General features: G+C 35.9%; 1 protein-coding gene and 1 pseudogene across 1 annotated transcript; one reads left to right on the top strand and one right to left on the bottom strand.

Moving 5' to 3' along the window:
- Nucleotides 1–7601: 7601 nt before the first annotated feature.
- Nucleotides 7602–8457, bottom strand: LOC137727038 (bZIP transcription factor 11-like). Its single transcript, XM_068465982.1, has one exon. The coding sequence runs from the start codon at nucleotides 8384–8386 to the stop codon at nucleotides 7958–7960; it is 429 nt and encodes a 142-aa protein (XP_068322083.1). The 5' UTR covers nucleotides 8387–8457; the 3' UTR covers nucleotides 7602–7957.
- Nucleotides 8458–23625: 15168 nt separating this feature from the next.
- The window catches only part of LOC137727115 (ribosome biogenesis protein BOP1 homolog), a 7858-nt pseudogene continuing 6133 nt past the window's right edge, over nucleotides 23626–25350 (top strand).

Genomic DNA, 25350 nt, shown 5'->3' with positions numbered 1-25350 from the left:
AGCAAACGCTAGTTGCGACTTCGTTTAACCATGCTGAGCTCCTCGCCCTGCATGAAGCATCGCGTGAGTGCTTTTGGCTGAGAGAAGTTATGGAACATATTCGAAGCACTAGTGGTCTTACATCAGTCGTTGACCTTCCTACGATGATCTTTGAAGACAATGCAGCATGTATCGAGCAGTTGAAGAAGGGATACATCAAGGGAGACAACACCAAGCACATAGCACCGAAGTTCTTTTACTCACACCAGCAGCAGCATCATCATAACATTGAAGTTAAGCAAATCCGTTCCCAGGACAACTTGGCCGATCTCTTCACCAAATCATTGCCCAAGTCTACATTTCAAAAGCTCGTCCAAGGAATCAGTATGCATAAATTATCTGAGTTGAATCCCTTGTAGTTCTCTTATTTAGAAGTTAAGTCTAACTCAGGGGGAGTATTTAGAAGCATACTCACATGATCTTAATGTACTCTTTTTCCTACAATTTGGAACATTTTTCCCACTGGGTTTTTGTTACCTAACGAGGTTTTAATGAGGCACCCATCCTGGGATGATCATACTTCATTGAGTTTACTACCTTCGTCTAGTTTGACGTTCGTTTTTAGACTTTATGCATACTTCTCACTTTTCTCCTTAGTCTATGGGTTTTCCCCATGCCTTGGGTTTTACCATAGCGAGGTTTTGTGAGTTTTACTACAAATGCATACTTCACTTAAATTTGAGACTTGCTATCACCCGTTGTGCTGATGACTTCATCAACTATTCTACCTTATCTGTTGAAGATCTGATGTGATGATTTGTTGAGTATTTACACACTCAAGGAGGAGTGTTGTAGTCATATTTAGAGTAGGAATGTGATTGTGTAGATCCTGGGGAATCTGAGAATGTATCTTATATTCCTATTAGGAATAGATTACCTATTCAATGTTGTAATCCTAAAGGGAAAGATTTTTACCAATTCTACTACTATAAATAAAGGCACAATGAGGTGAATCAAAGACACCTCACAATTAAATCAATCTCTCTTCTCTCTCAATATTGCCGAACCCCTCTCTCTCTCTCTAAACCTTAGATCATTCAATCAAATAGGCCTACAACAATAACCAATTAGTAATGGCACGCTATCATAACTCATATTTAATAATTAAGGCAGCCTCTTTGATGATTGTTGTATACCGAATACAAAACAAGAGTCAATTGTGATAGAGACTACGTCACTTGCTAGGACTAAAGCCTGACATAAATTCATAAATCTGCAACAAAATTCTTCAAGGTATATACTAAAATAGAACTAAAACTTCCAAAGTGATTAAAGTATCTATAACGTTGTTAAAATATATGAAGTTTGGAAGCCAGTCACTTTTGTAAGCTTAATCGATTAATTATTAGTAAAATTAATAAAATTAATAGCACTTACCTGAAGCTATAGGATAGTTGCACTAACATTGCATCCATATGAATTATAACATAGATATCAAATAACTCAACGGGTAAGTAAACTTAAATGTAAGAAATATGCGAACTAAAAAAAAAAAACGTGTATCCTCTGCAAATCTAGTTAACCATATGCACACCCCCACAAATTCATAGTAATGCAATAACGTCAAAGCATAATCTCATGGCATAACGCATTGTAATTCTCATTCAATATATTACTCACAGAAGATATGAATGTAATAATTCATTTGAAAAATAATATTAATCAACATACTCAATTGGCATAAATTAATTAAAAATTGGTAACCCCCACATTCAAGCTATTTAACCAAGATATTAAATCAAATAGTAATCTTGACATTTTTGTATAATTCAGTCACTCATGTATATACACTACAAGCAAACTACAATAATTTAAAGAAAACGGCCAATAAATTAGTAGTAGGCAATCAAAACGTGATGCATTAGATCATGCAAAACCAGAATAAAATAAAATAAATCAAATGAGAGTGAATGCGAAATATCTAACTTACAAACCATATTATCAAGCAACCAAGTTTTGCATTTCTACAATTATAAGCAAATTCAAAATGTGAGTGAAATATTGATAGAAATAGCACCACCTGCTAAGACTAGGCTACAAATGCTTGACTTTAATTTCATAAACCTGTAATAAAATTCTTGTGGCCATACCAATTTTCAATATATAGAGTTGATAGTTAATTTCACTTAATTCACAACTAAATGTCAATAAAATGAGATAATACAAATCTGTTATTGCTATACATTAACTCTTGCTTAACGAGCAATCAAATTTTCGATAACCCCCACAATCCAGGCATACAGAAGTTTGACTACTGACCAACAAGTTTTATAAAACAAAATTGAAATATAGTGCAGTTAAACCCCCACAATTTAAATGTTGGTCTCTTGTAAAATTGTATGGCCACTGCCTCCAGAATAAGTCATAACCCCATGGAATATGCAGCACATAGGCCACTTAATATTATGCTTATAAAAAACTAGGAGAATCACGTAATTTGATCAAACAAGAAAAAAAAAAGTACAGCACATTAGAAATCGGGAAACAATTATATAGTTTTCAATCCTGTGTTTTAAGATATCGCCTAAAATTTTAAATACTACACCACTATTAAGCAGAAAACTAATGAGAAGTATCACAAATACTAAAAGCAACGGTAGAGAGCAAAATCTCATGATCTTTACTATTTCAAGCCACAAATTAACCTTCTTAAAATACATGTGAAGAGGGTACAAATTAAGACAAACATGATATCATTGCTATTAAAACAAACATTATTGAGAATAAAAACTGAATTAAATGCATGCCAATATCCCACAGACAGAAATGAGGCAAAAGAAAATAATATATGCCAATAGATATGAGACACTGTCTAAATAAAATGTATTGGCATAGTGAAAGCAGCATAGCACCCAAAAAGAGACCATGAAGGAGAAATGTAGGAGGCAACGACATGGTTTATATATTTGCTATGCAAAATGTTATATCTATTAATGCGATTCAAAGAGAATAAGGTAATTAACAAGAATGATCTTACTTGTCAAAACTTCATCCTTTATATTCACCAAAGATTAGAACCTTTGCTCCCGAACTAATGAGAGGCCATAAGAAAAATATAGGTGATAGGTAACTTTGTCTACCAACATATGGAACAATATATAGGTGATAGGCAAATGGTGGAAGTACCAACCAAAATCTACTCTTAAGATTGTTGGAAATTTTGACGATATGGATGCTACTTCACCCACAACAAATCACAAAAGATAAATATTAGTAAATGATAATTTATGCTGACATGGTAAATTATATAAAATGTTGTAATAACAACAAAATATCTTTTATATGGTAGAAGCCATGCTTCGTTGATACTTGATTAGAACACGATTTTAGGTTGAGGCGTGTAGTCACTGTCCTTAAGAATAGATTTCGCCCCTCTAAGACAATGTCTCGGTGTAGCAAGTTATGGCGCCCTACCCTCCAGGATACAACAACCTATGATCCTTGTAAGCGTACACTTGCAATACTGGATCAAGTGAACAACTCGATTCTTTCCTTTGGCATGTAAGAGGTGGAAATTATAATAGCATTTGAGAGAATACATGAGATTAAGAGAAGATAGGAAGATGGGATTCTTTTCAACTAGTGGAATTTGTAGGAAAGATAGAATTTGAAGTTCAATAGCCGAAATCTATTCAAAAGAAAAAAGAAATAGAATCTACATCTATATATATAACAAATTATAAAAGGACGTTGGAGGATTAAAGTGATGATTGATTAGGCGGTACCACAATTGTAATTTAAAGTCCATCAATTGTAATTCAAAATCATTCATTATACCTCAATGTTATAATGCATCATTTTTCAATTTTACAAATCAAAACTGAAATTAGGAATTTAAAAACAAATTGAATAGAATTAAAGTGACCAATAAAGAATTGTATTTTGAAATACCCAATTAAAATTCTAACACTTTCTATGAGAAGCACTTCTAGCACTTCTTGCCTTTTAGCCTTTAAACTTATCGAGATTTCATAGTTAAGACTTCACTCTTTGACTAAAGACAACCACAACTTTCTTTATAACACGTTCACTTTCACCATGACTAACATGGATGAAGATAAGACTCTCTCTAGTGTAAGTGTTTTATTTCACAATAACAGGTAGTCATTTCCTTAATGGCAACTGATATGCCTTCAAGAGAAATTGCCATGATCCGCGTCTCGCCCACTTGGCTTCAAGGCATGGGACATACATGACAGTGGAAAATTGAATAAAGACATGTCCAGTGAAATATCTCTTCACCATAAGTTTCTCCATGAACGAGAATATGCTCCATTCATGTTTTTCAGAAATTTTCCAAGAGACTCATCTTCCTAATTGAAAGATTGTAATCGCTCACACATATTGGAGCACAAACATGCATGCCACAAAAACTAATCTCACGGAAGACAAACACAATAATAATGCAAGTCAAGTGTAAAAAATAGCGCATCTCAAAATGGTAATAAAAATACCATTCCACTAAATGCCCAGAAACTTCCAACCTATTCATGAGAACTTACTGCATCTTAATTTCTGCAGTCCATGACGCACCACCATTTACATCTCCGCTTTTACAGTAAAGAAAAGATATATGCAATTGTCATGTAGTGACTTTTCGTATATACAACAAAGCTAACTGATCGATGCCCCTCAAACGACATCATCGATCTCTTCGGTCTGGAAAAAATAAAAGATCATGTTCATAGCCACACCATCTCTATAACTGAATTGTTACAGTCTGATAAGAGACCCTTTAATGGCCAGTAAGTCATCATGCCTTTCCAGTGATTTTAGAAGGAGGGATGCGTCCTTCATGCGTTTGTTCGGATTAAAACAATTTGGGCTTTGACAAAAAGATACAATTTCCAGCCATTTGTGTTTTGAGTCACAACTCTTCATTAAGAGTTACTCAGACTTTGACATATGCAAGTCTAACAATTGCATCCCCTTAGACAATCTTTTGTCTTTGATTGAAATGCCAAACTCTTTTATCTGGAAAATACGATATTTCCAGATTTTGCAAACCAATTCTGTTGTGTCAAAATGGTTCATCCATTCTTGAACCAGAATTTGTTCATCCCTCCACTTCTAATCAAGAGGTCCCATTATCAAATGGTGCATATAGAAGAATGCACCGGATTTTAATACCCAAATTTCCAGTTGATAAGATTCTCATATAGAACACAAATTTAATCACAATAAAACGATCAAAGTTTTAAAGTTTTCATTGTGTAACTCATAATTGGATATATTGAAAATGGAAGGAAATGATCGTGCCGCCATGCACCAAGTGAGAAAAGACATGTCCAACTTAATATGAACATATGGATTTGAGTTCAACAAACAAATATAGCAAACACAAGAAATAACACATAATTGTCATGTTCTTCGAAATAATATGTGATCGAAATTTTTTTTGTCTACGGCCGAATCATGCACCAATTAATGTAGCAACCAAACCAAATAAATTTGACATGACTATATGAAAACAAAATCATAGTTTTATGCAAAGATTAGATACCATACCATTCTCTCACAAAATTAAACAAGAAGAAATTATACCTATAGGACCAAGCATTATTATATGACGCATCATTTAATTCGCAAACAAACATAGCAATCAAACCATAAATTTGTCTTAAGATTGTTGGAAACATTGGGTCTAATTGCTATAATAAATCACATAGAAAATCAAGAAATAATTCATGAAATTATATATCATAATCATGCATGCACATGAGTAACCAATGTTAAATGAACATGATATAATGGATTAAAAAAACCTAGAAAATACAGCCAAGGCAAGTGTTGGACACTTTGTCCTTAAGACAAGTTTACACCCCACTACAGTGCTCATGGTTGATCAGCGTATGTCTCCCAAGATACAATGACCATATCCTTGAAATAGTAGCACTCCAAATCACAAGGTTCCATGAACCACGATTGTATTGAAAACCCTCTCATATGGACTCAATGAGACTCTCTAATATTTAGTGCACTCTATGTATGATTATGTAAAGAATGAAAAGTTATATTTGTGATTATAGGGGGCTTCCCTATTTATAGAATGTGAGATACCTCTTTGGAAAACATGTGACTATTCATGAAGAGTCAAAAGTTGCAATACTTCATTTAAGTGAACATATCTTTCTACCAAAAGGCTCCACTTCTAATTTCCATTCAATTAATCAATTTAATATAATAATATTATTATTAAATTTTCTAACAATCCCCCACATGAATGGAAATTGACTCAATGCCATGCAAATGACAATGCAGACACTAGAGAGAGAATTCAGTAGGAAAAGTATCACATCGGGATAGGTGACTTTTGTCTTTGAACCTTCCTTAGTGAATTACTATCGGAAAATTTAATAATAATATTATTATATTAAATTTATTAATTGAATGGAAATTAGAAGTGGAGCTTTTTGGTAGAAAGATATGTCCACTTAAATGAAGTATTGCAACTTTTGACTCTTCATAAATAGTCACATGCTTTTGAAAGAGGTATATTTGACATTCTATAAATAAGGAAGCCCCATTTAATCACTAACATAACTTTTCATTGTTTACATAATCATACATAGAGTGCACTAAATATTAGAGAGTCTCATTGAGTCTGTATGAGAGGGTTTTCAACACAATCGTAGTTCATAGAGCCTTGTGATTTGAAGTCCTACTATTACAAGGAAGTGGTCGTTGTATCTTGGGAGACGCGCCGATCAACCATGAGCACTGTAGTGTGAAGTGAACTTGTCTTAAGGACAAAGTGTCCAACACTTGTCTCGACCATATTTTCTAGGTTTTTCTAATCTATTATATCATGTTCATTTAACATTGGTTACTCATGTGCATGCATAATTGTGATATATAATTTCATGAATTATTTCTTGATTTTCTATGTGATTTATAATAGCAATTAGACCCAATGTTTCCAATGCAAAATATGTGGGACAACATGTTTCTTATTTAGATAGTATATAATATAATATTAAAACTTATAAAGTCTGTTGGAAAACAAGATTGTGAAGTAACAGATTTTACTCTTCAAATTGTCACGTAAGTTAAAAACTTATATTTGAAAAGTTATATTTGTGAGAGTTGTTTGAGTTGCCCTAAAAAGACTATAAAACAACATTTGTTAACAATTTTAACAAAAAGCCAACAAATTTTCCTCCAAGAGACACTTTAAATGAATCTTCAAACTAACAAAGTGAATATTCACTCTATAAACTTATAAAGGAGGAGAGAGAATTTAACATTGAACAATTAGAAAAAAATTAAAACTCTCTTCTTATAGCTGTCTTGAAAAAGTAATAAAATATTAATGTTATCTTAAAATAGAGTGTTGTTGGAGTTGAGTTAAGTTTTTTGGCTTTTGACACTATTTATTAGCTAATTTAGCAAAAATTTAGAAAAATTCTTGAAGATGCGTAGGCAGACGTGTGCATTATTGATAAAAAAAGCTTACATGTATAATTGTATCAAGACATTATAAAAATATTTGAAATTCACAAGTCAATATTTAATCTCTCTTACCACTTCTTTTTCTTCTTAAAATGATAGCATACAAGAAATAGGAAAACAACTACATTAATAGCATATAAGAAAATTCCATAGCCCTCATTTACAGACCAACGCCAACACGATAGCTCTTTTGTTTTACATTTAACACATAAAATTATTCCTTAGTAAAATAAAACTACACACCTCTCTCTCTAGTTTTTATCAATTGATCCAAAATCCAAAGAAGCTCATACGCATCGTATCAGTAAGTCGACACAAACACGACAAAATTATAAATGAATACACCTGAACACGAACACGATCACGACCAATAGTGAAACATATCTGCAGAGGCCATAGTAGGCTGATTAAGATTTGACAGATTCAACGGGTCGAAGAAACTGTTATTAGGCGCATTGAAGCAGCTTCAATCTGCAGCAGTTGCATGGAGCCCACCATTGGTTGCATTCAAGAAACTGGCAATCTCATTGAGGGACTGCAATCTGCTGTTGAGCTCATCGGCTTGGGCTCTGAGAGCAGAGTTCTCTGCCTCAATGTTCATGTAATGCTGGCTTGTGATGTTTAGGCTGGAGATGATCTGATAGTTCTCCTTCTTCAGCTGGTTGATCTGGCCCGTCAGATCATCCAAGTGCTTCTGCTTCCTCATCCTTAACCGCCTCGCCGATTTGCGGTGCGAAATCATTTTCTTCCTCTTCCTCTGGTCCATCAGAGCCATCAAGTCTTCCTCAGAGCCTGAGTTTTGATGAATCAAGGAGGAGGAGCCTGAAGCCTCAGTGCCTGAGTTTTGATGAATCGTGGAGGAGGAGCCTGAAGATGTCCCACTGGACAAAGCCATTGATAAAAACCACCGAAAAACTTTTCAGATTTTCACAGAAATTAACTGAGAGAGAGATTATTGCAGGACCCAAAAACTGCAGAAACTAGTACAAATATTAGTTATAATTACTATTCTTATTCTAGGATTTGATGGGAGGTGGAATCATGACAAGGAAGACGACAGAAGGATTGAACTAAATGGGTCCTCCGCCTGTATGTGGAGTTTATAGTCTATATTTTAGTCTATATTTTTTCTTAATTTTAGTTACAATTTATTGATTATTTTGATACTTAATTATATATTTTTAATGTAGGATATTCGATTTTCTCTTAAGCAAAAAAGTATTCAAACAGATTAATTTTGGAGTGATTTCAATTGAAGGATGTTCATGAGTGTTTTAAGAAAATTGTATCAAAATTCCAAATTTTTTCTACCAAACCGTTTGACCGTGACAATAAAATAAAGATACAATGCAAGTGGCTTATAATTCGGTGCCATGCACTAAAGGTCCCCTAGACCTCTACACTTTATTACGTGTAGATCATCCTAATACCTAGACCTCTTCCCTTTATTACGTGTAGATCATCCTAATAAATAGAATTATGTGTATATCATGTGCATATTATCTTATTATTTATCAGAAAGAAAATTAGACAACATAAGTAAATCGATCAATTTAACTCTATCAACCTTTTGTTACAATATCTATGTGTCGCTTGTAAAATAAAATAAATAATTGTTGTTCTCGACCACATTAGATCAGACAGATTATTATTTTCAAACTCAACAACCACCCCTAATGTAATTTGTTAAGTATATGTACCCTATAACGTCATTCGGCTCAATCGATTTCGTGCCTATCCATTTTCAAGTAAATCATATTTTTTTTTATAGTCTCTACTAAGTCGTCCTCTACATCTTTCATCTCCTTTTATCTTAAGGCTTTGTCTCATAATTGCATTTTCATAATTGCATATTCTAACCGAAAGATCTTAATTGCATATTCTAACAGAAGGATCTGTAAATCTTCAATTCACCCCTTTTTTCTCATAATCCTTAATTGCGGCTGCCCCTCCCTTATCTTGGATATCTTCGTTCTTAATCACATCCCTTCTTGTATGTCTCATAATTGCATCTTTAATTGTTGTTGCGGCTGCTCCTCCCTTACCTTGGATATCTTCGTTCTTAATTTCATCCCTTCTTGTATGTCTCATAATTGCATCTTTAATTGTGGCTGCCCCTCCCTTACCTTGGATATCTTTGTTCTTAATCCCATCTCTTCTTGTATGTCTCATAATTGCAGCTTCATAATTACAAATTCTAACCGAAACATCTTTAAATCATCAATTCACCGATTTTTTCTCATCATCTTTAATTGCGGCTGCCCCTCCCTTACCTTGGGTATCTTGGTTCTTAATCCCAACCCATCTTGTGTGTCCACACACATCCAACGTAACATTCTCTTCTTCACTACTAATTTTTGCAACGTGTTGATTTTAACACTCAGATAAACTAATGAAATTGGAAATAAGCACTCTGCAGCTAGGACAGTTGCAACAGTTCTATATTATACACACAGTTGCAACAGTTCTTTGTTATACACACAGTACATTAATATTCCAGAATATTACCATCCATTCATAAGCTAATTAACGCTTTGAAGAACTAATTTAATTAGTGGTGGCTATGATATTACCAGGCAACTTGTCCTTGATCTTCTCCATCATACTTCTCTTCTCAGGGTCGGTCACTCCCCACTCCCTTAAGATATATAATATCATTATTCAAAAAAAAAAAAAAACTGTTAATAATCATTTCGTTTTTAGTTTTCTCATAACACTCAAAAGAAACAAGGTTGTGGAAAACAACAAACCAAAAGCGTAGAGAACTTGTGACAAGTGTCAATAGCTTAAGAGTCTTATGTTAGCTTAATAACTAAGCAATATAGTTAGATATATACACAATGTAATCTGTGTTAGAATGTAATGTGAAAGATAGTAAATAGATTTCTTCTTCTTCTCTGTGTACATGCTTTTCTCCTTCTCTGTTTACATGGTATCTTTCGCCTGAAAAGCTTCAGCTTGAAGGTTTCTCGATCTTGTTCTTCTGCTTCCGCTCATCATTCTGCATCACCGATCTGGTTTCTCTTCTTTTCGGGATATTGGTTCTTCTCTGTGTCTCCGGCTAGGTGCATTGTTTTCTTTGCACACCAAGTGTTTGTTCGAATTCCCCTGAGAGATTTTTCATCTGGGTTTTTCTTTCTTCTTCGTCTGCGATGGTGACTTCGACTCAACTGCAGATTCTTCAATCTCCTATCACCTCTCTTATCTCCACGATTTCTTCTTCTGTGACTGTTAAACTCGATGATTCCAATTATCTCACTTGGAATTTTCAGATTGAATTGTTGCTTGAAGGCCATGGCCTTATGGGTTTTGTGGATGGCTCTCATCCGTGTCCTGCTCGATTTACTGTGCTTGTTTCTGAAGGTTCATTTCCTCCTTTAAGTGATGTTTCCTCTTCGACTGAAAGTGATGACTTCAAGATCTGGAAAATGCACGATCGGGCATTGATGCAATTACTTACAGCTACTCTATCTCCTTCAGCAGTCTCTTGTGCAATTGGTAGTTCCAGTGCTCGTGACTTATGGCAGCGTCTTAAAGACCAATTTTCCATTGTCACTCGAGCTACGATTTTTCAGATGAAATCTGAATTACAAAACATCAAGAAAGGTACTGATTCGATTTCGATCTATTTGCAACGTATTAAAGAAGCTCGTGATTATCTGTTTGCTGCTGGGGTTCAGTTTGATGATGATGACATTGTGATTTTGACTTTGAATGGTCTTTCCTCTGAATATAATACTTTGAGATCAATTGTTCGAGGTCGTGAGAATGTTATCTCCATGAAAGATCTCCGGTCTCAGTTACTTGCTGAGGAAACCATGGTTGAGAACATTCCGATTACACCTTTCTTGTCTGCCATGGTTGCTCAGAATAATGGCACTAGTTCCAAAGCTGAGGATCCTTCGACTAATGCATCTTATGGTGGTTCTTCTCAGTCTCCATTATATTCTTCTGTTCCTTCTGGGTTTAAGCCATCTTATAGTAAGAACAAATACAAAGGGAAATTTCAGTATCATCCTCATTCTCGGTTTGGGAGCTCCAAGCCCACTTATGGCCATTATAATGTTAGTTCTGCTCTTGGTATTCTTGGTGCTTCTCCACCACAGCAACAGGATTTTTCGAGCACTTCTTGTCAAATTTGTGGCAAGTTTGAACATCTTGCTCCTACTTGTAGATTTAGGAATGTTGACAATACAGTTTCTGAGGGCTGTCAAATATATGGGAAGAAGAATCACATTGCAAAATTCTGTCATTTCAGGAACTCTAATTCTTCTTCTCCAGTTCCGACTGCAATGCATGTTTCTCCATCACAACATCATCAGTCCAGTGATTCTCTTCAACAAACTTGGCTCACTGACTCTGGAGCATCTTCCCATATGACAGCTGATTTGAGTAATCTGTCCTTGGCATCTTCATACCCTGCCAATGAAATGATTCAGACTACGAGTGGGGCAGGTTTATCCATATCTCATATTGGTTCCTCCACTCTTCCTACTTTCTTAAAACCCTTACAACTCAAGTATGTTCTTTGTGTTCCTGGTCTATCTCTGAACCTTTTATATGTGCATAAACTGTGCTTGGATAATCATTGTAGGCTAATATATGATGCTTCCTGTTTTTGGATCCAGGACAAAGTCACAGGGAGGATTCTCTTTCAAGGCAAATGCAGTAATGGATTGTATCCCATACCACTTCCAGCACGCGTTCGATCTATTTCTTCTCAACCTCAAGCTGCCTATCTTGGCTGTCAAGTATCTTCTAGTCTTTGGCATAGTAGATTAGGTCACCCATCTAATTCTGTGATCTCGTTAATGTTGAAGAAGTGTAATCTGTCTGTTTTACCTGATTCCGAGTCTGTGATGTGTCATACTTGTCTGGAAGGCAAATTCTGTAAATTGCCCTTTGTTAAGTCTGTGTCAAAGTCTCTGCATCCCTTTGAAGTAATTCACAGTGATGTATGGGGTCCTTCTCCTTGTACTTCCATAGATGGTTTTAGGTACTATGTGACATTCATTGATGAATGTACTAGACATTGCTGGTTGTTTCCCCTTCTTAATAAAAGTGATGTTTTCTCCACGTTTGTTGGTTTTTCCAATTTTGTTTTGAATCATTTCTCCACATCTATTAAATCATTACAGAGTGATGGTGGAGGGGAATATCTTAGTAAGTCATTTCAAAATTTTCTGTTGGACAAAGGCATCAAACATCAACTGTCCTGCCCTTACACACTCGAGCAAAATGGGTTAGCTGAAAGGAAGCACAGGCATATCATTGAAACAGCTATAACATTTTTGCAAACAGCTTCTTTACCTTCATTTTTCTGGTCTTTTGCAGTCCAAACTGCTGTCTACCTTATAAATCGCATGCCCTCCTCCACTCTTTATCACAAATCTCCTTTTGAATTGTTGTTTCATGAGATTCCTGATGTTAATCACCTTCGAATATTTGGTTGTTCAGTCTTTCCTTTACTCAAACCATATAATAGTACAAAGTTACAACCCAAGACAATCAAATGCATTTTTCTCGGATATGCTTCCAACTACAAAGGGTTCATTTGTTATGATCTTGTCCATACCAGGTTTTATATTTCCAGACATGTTATTTTTGATGAGTTCGACTTTCCTTATCCCACCTTGTCTGTTCCCTGTCCTGCATCCATTAAATCCCCATATACATCTGTGAACTCATCTCCATTTATATTTGTTAATGGTAATAGTCATATTGTGTCCCTTCCCACCTCTCGGTCACCTCCTATGCCTGAGACCATGTCATCCCCATCTTCAACTTGACATAGTGGTTCTTTGCAGTCCTTACAATCCATTACTGCATCCCCAGGACAACAAGTCTCTGCTTCCTTCCCTATGGCTCCTGAGGTTCCCACTGAGTCCTGCTCTGAGATGGTCACTGCACCTCATACTGAGACTTCTCATGCTACTGGTGTTGCTATCCAATCTGAATTTCAACCTGACAGATTGCAACCTCTTCTTCCCATTCCCCCTATGAACACTCATTCTATGCAGACAAGGGCAAAAAGTGGTATTTCGAAGAAGAAGGCCTTTCTTTCTGTAATTCATGATGCTGCATCTGCTGATTTGTCTCAAATGGAACCTGCCACCTACAAGTCTGCTCTCAAGTCCCCTTTACGGCTATCTGCTATGAATGAAGAGTTGGCTGCTCTTTAAACACAACATACTTGGTCTTTGGTCCCATTACCTCATAACAAGAATCTGGTAGGTTGCAAGTGGGTCTTCAAGATTAAGAAACATGCGGATGGTTCTATTTCTCGGTACAAAGCAAGGCTTGTTGCTAAAGGTTTCAACCAAGAAGAAGGTATTGACTATGGCGAAACATTTAGCCCTGTTGTCAAGCCTACAACTGTGAGGTTGGTCTTAGCCCTGGCAGCGCACTTTGGGTGGTCTTTGCGTCAACTCGATGTGAAGAATGCCTTTCTTCATGGCATTCTTAATGAGGAGGTGCATATGTCTCAACCACCAGGATTCAGTGACCCCCACAATCCTACTCATGTCTGTCGATTGCATAAGTCTTTGTATGGCTTGAAACAGGCCCCGAGAGCATGGAATGAGAGATTCACTGCTTTTCTTCCTTCTCTGGGGTTTCTTTCCACATATTCTGATCCGTCTTTGTTTGTCAAGCATGATGGGCATTCTGTGGTTATTCTTCTTCTTTATGTTGACGATATTATACTCACAGGCAGTGATTCTGTTCTTTTTGATGCAGTCATTCATGCTTTGACCAAGGAATTTGATATTAAAGATCTTGGCCCTCTTCACTACTTCCTTGGGATTCAAATTAAACAGAATGCTTATGGAATGTTTCTGTCTCAGTCTAAATATGTGTCAGATTTGCTGGCTAAAGCTGACATGGTTCATTTTAAACCATGCTTCACACCTTGCTTACCTTACAACAGGTTATTGAAAGATGATGGACATCCCTTTAATAATCCTGCTCTTTATCGTAGCATTGTGGGTGCCCTCCAATACCTCACTTTCACCAGGCCGGATATCTTCTTCTCGGTTCATCAGGTTTGTCAGTTCATGCACTACCCTATGGACTCTCATTTTGCTGTTGTGAAGCGAATTCTGAGATATTTAAACGGTACTGCAGAGTTTGGTATTCAGTTTACCACAGGAGACTTGACACTTCGTGCATTTAGTGATGCTGATTGGGCTGGGGACCCTAATGATAGGCGATCTACTACTGGTCTAGTTGTGTTTCTCGGATCAAATCCCATTTCTTGGTCGTCTAAGAAACAAAATACAGTTTCTCGTTCCTCTACTGAAGCTGAATATCGAGCACTCTCCAGTACTTCTGCAGAAATTGATTGGATTAAACAGATTCTTCACTTCCTCAAAGTTGATACTTCTTCTCCAACAACTCTCTACTGTGACAATCTGTCTGCGATATCTCTTGCTTACAATCCTGTAATGCATCAGCGGACCAAACATATTGAGGTCGATGTCCACTTTGTTCGTGAAAGGGTAGCCAAACAGCTTCTGCAAGTCCACTTTGTTTCCTCCAATGAACAGTTTGCTGATATTCTTACGAAGGGATTGTCTACTCCTTTATATCAAACACACTGCTACAATCTCCGACTTGGCAAGCCCCCATCTGAGATTGAGGGAGGATGTTAACTATATATGTACTGTTAGTTAAGTTGGTTAAGATTCTGTGGTGTAAGATTGTGACAAGTGTCAATAGCTTAAGAGTCTTATGTTGCTTAATAACTAAGCAATATAGTTAGATATATACACAATGTAATCTGTGTTAGAATGTAATGTGAAAGATAGTAAATACATTTCTTCTTCCTCTCTGTGTACATGCTTTTCTCCTTCTCTGTTTACATGTCTTACGCTCGAGCTTGAGTTGCCAGAACGACGCAGTTCACTACCAAGACTGCCATGGGGCTGCTGCTGTCTGTGCTCACCGACGCCATACCCATGAGATTGATTATTATGGTATGGTTATCTGAATTAACTGAAAGCAGGGACTATTTCATCCTTTTTTCTGTTTTTAATAGGTGGTTCCACGAAATACTGTCGGTGATGTATTAAATGTCAAAGATGGGCCTTGGGCCATTGGGGCTCGGATGGACGAAAAACCCAAGTATCATTTTTACGTTTTTGATTTTTGCATTCAGTTTTTTCCGAAAGGATAAAACTGATCACATGAACGGTTACAACCGTTCTTAAAGATAAATATGAACGGTTTCAACGGCTCATTTACGCCATTATATATATGGTTGTCGGATCAAAAACAAAGATAACAATTTTCCATCGAATTCTTCATACTTCACAGAGAAACACCACAACCAATTCGCCAAGAATTCGAGTTCAAGTGCAAGAACTTGGATTAGATAGTTGTATCCTGCAAGATAGACGTCCATTGAACTGCTGCATTGGTGTAGAGACGAATTTCTGTCTTAGGAGATTGCTTCTGCAAGCCTCTATCTTCAAGGAACAAGTCAGTGATTTGTGATTTTATATACAATTTCATTAAGTGTTTATATTTTGATATATTGTATTTGTTGTTGAGTTTTTCCATTTGAAATAAAACTGTGCAAATTGTTATATATTATACACTTGACATTTGATTGGTTCTAACACTTCAGCCTTCCAAATCAGGAGAGATGGCTTAAAGCAGTAAATGGTTTTTCAATTATCTGGCTTGTATATTGTTTGATTATCTATTCTGCTACCTTTTCTTGTTTTGAATGTTTGAATGTTTTTTTTTGTGCGACTCTGGTTTGCTTTGTTACTCTTCAGCCGCAAAATCTATGATGAATATAATGATGAGGAAGTAGAACAGACAAAAGAAGATATCAAATCGATTAGTAGACACTCAAAGGAAAGGCTCCACATGGTGACCTTGATCCTTATGCAGTCTGTAAATCCTACTTATCCAGTTCTAATTAATATGATATTTCTATTGATACAGATGAATTCTGATGAGTCCATATTATACCATATATTTTACCCTATTCATAGTTATAGTTTATTGGTTATTTTGGTATAATTTTGATACTTTGAATTGTATTTCCAATGTAAGACATTCGACTTCCTCCGGAGAAAAATGTGATCAAACGGATGAATTTTGGAGTGTTTTCAATTGAAGGATGTTTATGAGTGTTTCAAGATGATTGTATCAAAATTTCAGATTTTCTTCGTGAGTTTTTTAATATGATTGCATCAAAATTTGAGATTTTCTACTTAGCAGTTTGACCGTAGCAATGAAATAAAAGCCCAGCACGTAGCCTTACCAGATTTACGTTTCTGGACGTTTTCGATATTTTGAAGGTCAAGATGACATGTATTGAGGAAGATTCTTTCTGAGACTGATTTTCTGAGAAGTCCGAATTTCAGTTTAAATAAGAAACCTTTTAGTTTCTGGTTTATTATTTTATTATGTTTCCTAGTTTTATTCTAAGACCTTTTAGGGTTTTATTTTGTAGCTGTATAAATAAGGCTTGTTAGCCATTAGGGTTCCCGATGCAACATTGGGAGAACACGGGCACTACATTAGAGAGCTTTGGAAGTTTATTTTCAAGATGTTTTCTTTCCATGTTCTTAATAATATTTTGTTTATGATTGTTTGTAACTAAGTTCTTTAGCTAGGGCGAAGCCACAAGCTTTAGCATGAATATGTAATTTTATTAATTTGCTTATGAATGGATGCATGCTTGTTTTGAATTATTAATCACCATGACTAAACTATCTAATTGTCTTAGTGATTCGCGACCATTACGGTTTTTAGACAAGTAATTTAATGCAATTTCTGTTGGAACATCACCATGAAATTGAAAAGGGTTTCTAGTGACTAGTAATTGTAAGTTCACTTAAGGTGAATATTACGCTCGCAAGGGTTGCATGATTTTTCAAAGGGTTTTCACAAAGCTTAATGAGTTTTGCATGTTTATATTTAATCTGAACATCACAGACAGATTGAATGTTAGATATACATTTTCGCTTGAACATCATGATGAAAATATGTATTAGGAAAACCTAACCTTCAAAGCATGTATGTAGAAATTCATAACTAATTGGTAAAATTGCATAGGGTTGTTATGGTAACGGTACCTTAGGCTTTTACAAATTGATTTTCTTTAAATTGTTCTCTAGTTAATCGATTTAATTGTTTTATTTTAAAATTCGTTTTTATTATATTAAATTCTAAAATCAACATTTTCCAAACTTTGTTTTAAATAATTAATTAAGAGTTGGTTTTAAACACAAATTATTCATTCAATCCCTATGGAAAACGACCTTACTTGAGCCACTATACTACGACAACCTTGTTCTCCTACAAGTATTTTTAAGTGTTTTTATCCCCTACTTTTGTAGGTAGTAAAAATCCTATCAAATTCCTTATTAAAGTTGAAGTAAAATTCCCCATGTTTCAAGTGCAGCCATATGTTGATTGGTTTAAATAGGCTGACTCCAAGCATCCACTGTCAAATGCACCTGAACCCAAGAGGCGATTCATTCCTTCAAAATCTGAAAGTAAATTGGTAAGGCATGTTAAATGTATTTCTCCTATTATGTGCTTTCTTTCTTTTTCATTTCCCTTAGTTTTATTTTATTTTCAGTGTAGCTTGTGAAAAATAGACAACTGCAGCAGACTTCAGTTTTTCTGTTTTTTTTCCTTCTAGTGTTTGGGTCGCACAAATTATTATTGTCATCTTTTCCAATTTAAGATGCCCATTGTGGGAAGACGACTCTAATTCAACGGAAAAGAATAACCATCTAACTTACATTCCTACATCAAAGCCGAAGTTGCTAGGTACTTGTTTTCATCCACATTCTCAGGATTGTAAAAAATCAAATAGAGAGCAATTCCTTTTTGTTCAAATGGTATTAGACATAGCTTTTAGGTTGATTAACAGGTAAAAGGAGAAAACTTTGCAGCACATAATTTTGAGAAAGGTTAAGTGCAGAGAATGGAGAATGTTCTTGTATTTTCTTAAATTGGAATCGAAGAAGAATACACAGAGAACATATCATCAACACAGTCAAATGCCAGATCTTATTTTTCAGGGATCAAGGACACATCTCTAGCCATTGAGGCCATCGGAGACTGCGATCCTTCCACTTGGGAGAAGATCAAATGACATAGTACAATCCAAAATAGATAGGAATAACAGATGTGCAGGTTTCCTAAATTAGAAACTAATCTAGCCGTTGTAATTTAAATCTAACTGCTACTTCTAAAAATAGTAAGTTCTTCATCTCTTCAATCTCTGCATTCGCTTCAACTTCTTTATGCAGGATTGTCGTCTGCAACTCGATATTAAGCTAGTATGCAGCTTAATTCTCAACAGCCTTTCCTAAGCTGCTTATTGAATTTACTCCCAGTGTCAATCTCAACTGATTGTAGAGCTTCTTTTATGAAGTGATACTTTTTGTTTATGTGTCTAGTCTTCTTATGGAAGAGTAGATTTTTTACCATGGAGATGGCTGACATATTATCACAGAATAAGGGGGTTGCCTCAGTTTGCATTTCTCCAAAGTCATCAAGGACAAATCTCAACCAAATGGATTGTGCTGTTACCTCAGATGCTGAGAGATACTCAGCTTCAGCAGTTGATAGTGCATTGTGTTTTGTTTCACAGAAGCCTAGGAAAATACCCCACTGCCAAAACTGAAAGCATACCCAGAGGTGCTTCTATTCTCATCTTCACTACCTGCCCAATCTGCATCACAAAATCCAATAAGAATTGCATAGTTGTCTTTCACATATCCAATGCCATAATTGAGAGTCCTTTGCACATATCTTAGTACCCTTCTTACAGCTCCCAAATGCTTCTTTGTACAACTGTTCATAAACCTGGATAACAAACTTGCACATACTTCAGATCAAGTCTAGTTGTTGTTAAATACAATAAGCTTCCCCACAATTTTCCTGTAAAGTCTCTCATCAGCCAATTCACTCCCATCTACTTTCTTAAGTTTTTCACCAGTGTGCAGAGGAATAGATACTGCTTTGCAGTCTTCAAGTCCAAATTTCACAAGTAGAGACTTGGCATATTTACTTTGGTGCATGAACACCCCTTGATCAGTTTGTAGTATCCTCAAGCCTAAGAAATGATGTAGAAGTCCAAGATTTGACATTTCATATCTCTGCATCATTTCTCTTTTGAACTTACTAAGCATCTATTCACTACTTCCAATGTAGACAATGTCACCAACATATATTGAGACAATTATCAACCCTCCTTCATTATTAGACCTTGTATACAATGTGGCTTCACTTGTGCTTCTTTTGAATTTACAATCTTACTATACCAGGCTCTAGGTGCCTGTTTAAGTCCATATAGAGCCTTCCTTAACTTGTAAACCTTGTGACCTGCATCTTTCACTTCAAATCCTTCAGGCAACTCAACATACACTTCTTCATCAAGCACACCATTTAAAAAAGTCGATTTGTCATCCAATTGAAATAGTTTCCAACCCTTTTGTGCTGCAAAGGCAATGAGAGTTCGAATTGTGTCCAACCTTGCCACTGGTGCAAAGGTTTTATTGTAGTCTATCCTAGGTTTATGTGCATACCTTTTAGCTAAAAACCTGGCCTTGTGTTTTTGAACTGTCCTATCCAAGTTGAGCTTAGTCTTAAACACCTATTTTACACCTATAACAGGTTTGTCTGCAAGCCTATCAACAAGCTCCCAAGTGTTATTCTTTTCAATCATTTCCAACTCTTCATTCATAGCCTCTTGCCAAGCTATATCACTTGCTGCTTCTTGATAGTTCTCTGGTTCTATAATGCACATGTGACATCTTGTATATATATCTTCCAAAGTTCTTAAGTTCATTGGAGTGGAGCTAGGTATGGAGCCTTGACTATGACTTCCACCATTGTTGTTAACTAACGCATCAATACTTATGTTTAAGTGAGAACTTCCAGCATTGTTGAACTAAGATGCATCCGTTGATTCTTCTTTAGTTTCATTTTCTACATCATTCTCTTCAAGATTGAAAGGTATTGAGAGAGACTGCACTTGGTTACTTTCCCAATTCCATGACTGGTTTTCATTGAAAATCACACTCCTTGAGAGTACAATCTTCTTAGTTTACAGATTATACACTCTATAACCCTTTTCACAACTTTCATATCCCATGAATACTTCTTTTTTGGTTATCTCATCAAATTTATGTCCCAGTGGTGATGGAACATGAATATAGCAAATACAACCAACTACTTTTAGATGTTTAATTCCAGGCTTCCTACCTGTGAAGGCTTCAAAAAGTGTTTTATCCAACGCAGATGCTGTAAAATATCTATCTTGCAAATACACAACTGTGCTCACAGCTTCTACCCAAAAAATCACTAGAATTCCTTTCTCAGCCATCATGGAACTTGCCATTTCACCAATCGTTCTATTTCTTCTCTCAACAACTCTATTTTGCTAAGAAGAGTAAGCAATAGTTAGTTGCCTCTCCATTCCCATGCTTACACAGTAGTCCAGAAATTGATGAGAGGTGTATTTATTTATTTATTTTTTAAAACTAAAACCACTTTGCAATTCAACAAAGGCTTTGAACTTCTTAAACACATTAAAGGTATCAAATTTATTTCTGACAAAGTATACCCAATATATTCTTGAGAAATCATCAATGAATGTGATGAAGTACCTATTTCCACCAATGGACTCATTTTGCATTGGTCCACACACATCAGTGTGTACCAACTCAAGTAGATAGCTCGCTCTCCTCACCTTTTCTGTGTCAAATGGTTATCTATGATGTTTACCTGATACACACCCTTCATTTCTGCTAGATCAATTAATCCAAGTACTATTTCCTTTTGCTGCATCTTCTTCATACTTCCAAAGCCCAAATGACCCAACCTCCTATGCCAAATCCATGAATCTTCAGTCACATATGTTTTTCTTGCTGCAGGGGTTATAGATTCTAGTGAGAGAGGAAAACATCTATTTCCAGCCATTGTCACTCTTGCTACAACATTATTTAGGCTGCTGTCATAAAAAATTATTGCCATATTCCCTCCAAATAGAACATAGTATCCATGCTCCATCATCTGACCTACATTCAGTAAGTTTTCATCCAAACTTGGAACCATCAACACTTATTTTATATAACTTTTCCCACGCTGAGTTTCAACAACTAAAGTGTCTTTCCCAATAGCTTGTACAAGGTCTCCAGTGCCCATTTTAACCTTACATGTCATAGATTTGTCAATGTTTATCAACACAGACTCTTGAGAGGTCATATGATTGTTGCTAGGACTGTCCACAAACCATACAGTTTTATCTTGTGCAATTAATCATTGAGTGACAAGCATAGAACATGGTTTCTGTGGTTACTTCTTCTTTCTTAGTATAGTTGGCTACTTGCGTGTGACTATCATAGTCCTTTGCAATATGACCAAAGCACTTGGCTTTTCCTTTGTATTTGCACACACCAAAATGGTATTTCTCACAAACTTGGCACTGTGGTTTTACACCACTTTGACTACTAATCCCTTGCTTGTTCTGTGAATTAAATTTATTATTCCAGTTTCCTCCAAGGTTGTTGTTCCAGCTTGAACCATTGGTATTGTTGCAGTTTCCACCTTTGAGACCAATTCTTTCCCATCTTGTATTGCCCCTGACATTTCTGGTTTTGCTTATTTTGTGAACCTTTGTAAGTTCCAGTGACTTGATTGTTTCCAACTCTGAGACTACTAAAGGCTCTCTCAGTTCCTGTCACCTTATCCCTTTCATCATGCAAATCTTCTCTTTTATCATAGACTTTGACAAATGCAATGACTTCTTCAACTCTAATGGCATTCAGATCTAGAGTTTCCTCTATAATGGACACAATGGACTTATACCTCCTGCTTAGACTTATCAATAGGTTTTGCACAATCCTTTTCTCAGGCAAATTTTCACCAAGTGACTTTAGATTATTCACGATAAAAAACCTAGCCAAATAATCATCTAGGGTTTCACCTTCTGCCATTCTCGAATACTCAAAATCAGCCTTAACTGCTTGAAGTTTTACAGCTCTTACCTTTTTATCTCATCTGAACTCTTTTCTTAGAATGTCCTAAGCCCATTTCATAGTCTTCACATTTATGATGCGAGGGAAGAGCTCATCTGTTATTGCTCCCTGAATGAGACTCAACGCCTTGGCGTTTTTGATTCTGTCTTCTCTGGAGATGGTGGGTGCTTCCATAGGAACTTGCTCAGCCTCATATTCTTCATCTCTAGAGCCTTCTTCCTCCTCGGGAATCAGCTGCGGCTGTACTCCGAGTTCTACCACATCCCATAGATCATGTGCTATGAGGATAGTCTCCATTTTGATAGCCCAAAAATTGTAATTTGAATCATCGAACTATGGAGTTCTAAAATCTCCACTGGAAGAACTTGATCCCATCATTTCTTAGTGAGTATTAGTGAACCAACCAACAAAGAAGCCACCTTTATCCCTTTTGGGAATTTTACTCAGGAAGAACCTCCTCACAGTTGACACCCCTTTTTGGAATCAGACCTAGAGCTCTGATACCATGTTCAAAAGGTATCAGACGTAGCTTTTAGGTTGATTAACAAGTAAAAGGTGAAAACTTTGCAGCACAAAATTTTGAGAAAGGTTAAGTGTAGAGAATGGAGAATGTTCTTGTATTTTCTTAAATTATAATCAAAGAAGAATACATAAAGAATATATCATCAGCACAGTCAAATGCCAAATCCTATTTTTCAGGGATCAAGGACACATCTCCAGCCATTGGGGCCATCAGAGGCTATGATCCTTCCACTTAGGAAAGGATCAAATGACATAGTACAATCCTAAATAGATAGGCATAACAGTTGTGCACGTTTCCTAAATTAGAAACTAATCTAGCCGTTGTAATTTAAATCTAATGGCTACTTCTAAAAATAGTAAGTTCTTCATCTCTTCAATCTTTGCATTCTCTTCAACTCCTTTTTGCAGGATTGTCATCTGCAGCTCAATATTAAGCTAGTATGCAGCTTAATTCTCAACATTTTTTGCTTGCGTGAAATATCCTGAGACTCGATGGAAATCTTAAAATTTAAATTTTCTTTTAGGCCATGAGGAGTCCTTTAATCCATCTCTGGAATACATCCCAACACAAGAAGAGATCAACTCTTACCAGTTAATGTATGAAGAAGACCGTCCTAAATTTATACCTAAAAGGTAATATAGAATGTGAATTGAAATTTGAACTAATGTTAATTTGTTACTCTCCATGATTGTTCAGCTTCTAACACACACTCCATTATCATACTGGTTAGGTTTGCAAATATAAGAAGCATCGCTGCATATGAGAATTCTGGTCTTCTAGTCATATGAGGGCAATGATCAAATTTATTCACAATGAATCATTTATATGTTTCAGCTTAAAATAGACCCTGAATCTCTCAAGCTCAAGCTACCGAGCCGAACTGAACTTAAACCTTACCCTGTAGCATGTTATCTTGAGTATAGAGGCCACAAGGATGTAGTTACATCAGTTTCTGTAGAAGCTTCAGGGCAGTGGATTGCATAAGGTATCAATGTCATGCTTAATTGTCTGTTACTTTCAGTTAGGTAATTGAAATTGGAAATAAATCTCATCATCTGTTGTGGTTCTTACAGGTTCATTGGATGGAACTTTGCGTATTTGGGTGGTTGAAATTGGTTGATGTGTCAAAATCTGCGATATTGGTGAAGCCGTCAAATATGTGGCTTGGAATCCTTATCCTGAGCATTCTATAGTGGCTGTCTCGGTGTAACGATGCATTCAATATATTTTGGTTTCATTTTTGCTTTACATTTATTTCACTGGGGATCTTGTTATTTGAATGTGTAAAATGACTATCGCAATCTTTTAGGGGACATGACATACTTCTTTTGAACACTGGTTGTGGGACTGAAGAAGTACAGAAAAGAACTAAAGCACTTCTCTCTGTTGGGATGCCTATGCCTGACGACTCTGGTCAGTGTGAGATTGTTAGTGCTTTGAATATCATATATCAAATGAATGGCATCTAACATTTGCAAAACATATTGCTTATACGGGCACAACAGCATCCAGTGTAAGCTGGCTTCATGATGATAAACTTGAGGGAATCAGATTAAGGCATTCCAACGTACATTGGCCTTTTCCTTCATCAATTTATTTGTGGTGGTTCGAGTATATGAGTGTCTTAACTGCAAGTCAAGATTGGAAGGATGGTCTTCTACGAAGATTCTTAACTGTTTTCTTGTTTGGTCCTGTAGACCGTGGCTTCAGTAGAGTGGCATCGTAAAGGAGACTACCTTTCAACAGTGATGCCAGCAGATATCTTTTTTGCATGATGCTATCTCCTTATATTATCATTTGCAATTAAGTTAATAATTTATTCTTATACAAAAAGAGATGAAGATATACCAAATTAGTTATCGTCTCCTTGGATTTTCTTGACTTTGTCTTTACGTGAATCAAGAGCTATATTTATACACAAGCTCTCTAAGAAGTTCAACCAGACACTTCCATTCAAGTTGCATGGGGTTGCAGTTACTTCAGTTTTCCATCCTACGCGGTCTTTCTTCTTCATTTCAACAAAAAAGATTATTAGTGTTTATAATCTAGTGAAGGATGGAAAACTTGTCGAAAAGCTTGAGACTGGACTTCGTGAAGTCTCCTCTACTGCAGTTCATCCTTGTGGTAGATTTTTAATTATTCATTCATTAAGTTTCTCTATTTCTATGCATTATTTACAACTCAATGTTGAGAATCAATGTTAGGTAGAATCAATGTTAGGTATGGTTGAGTGAAAAAAATTAGGTGCAATTAATGGGTTTTGTGTGGTAGCAAATAATCTTAGTTTAATTAAGTGTGTGGTGTAGCTTTCATTTGGTT

The sequence above is a fragment of the Pyrus communis genome, chromosome 2 (assembly GCF_963583255.1).
Source record: "Pyrus communis chromosome 2, drPyrComm1.1, whole genome shotgun sequence".
Lineage (NCBI taxonomy): Eukaryota > Viridiplantae > Streptophyta > Magnoliopsida > Rosales > Rosaceae > Pyrus > Pyrus communis.
Note: the sequence above shows the minus strand (reverse complement) of the source record. Positions and strands in the feature narration are given on the sequence as shown.

Excerpts from the sequence above, each read along its gene's own strand:
- LOC137727038 (XM_068465982.1), bottom strand. The coding sequence starts at position 8,386 with ATGGCTTTGTCCAGTGGGACATCTTCAGGCTCCTCCTCCACGATTCAT.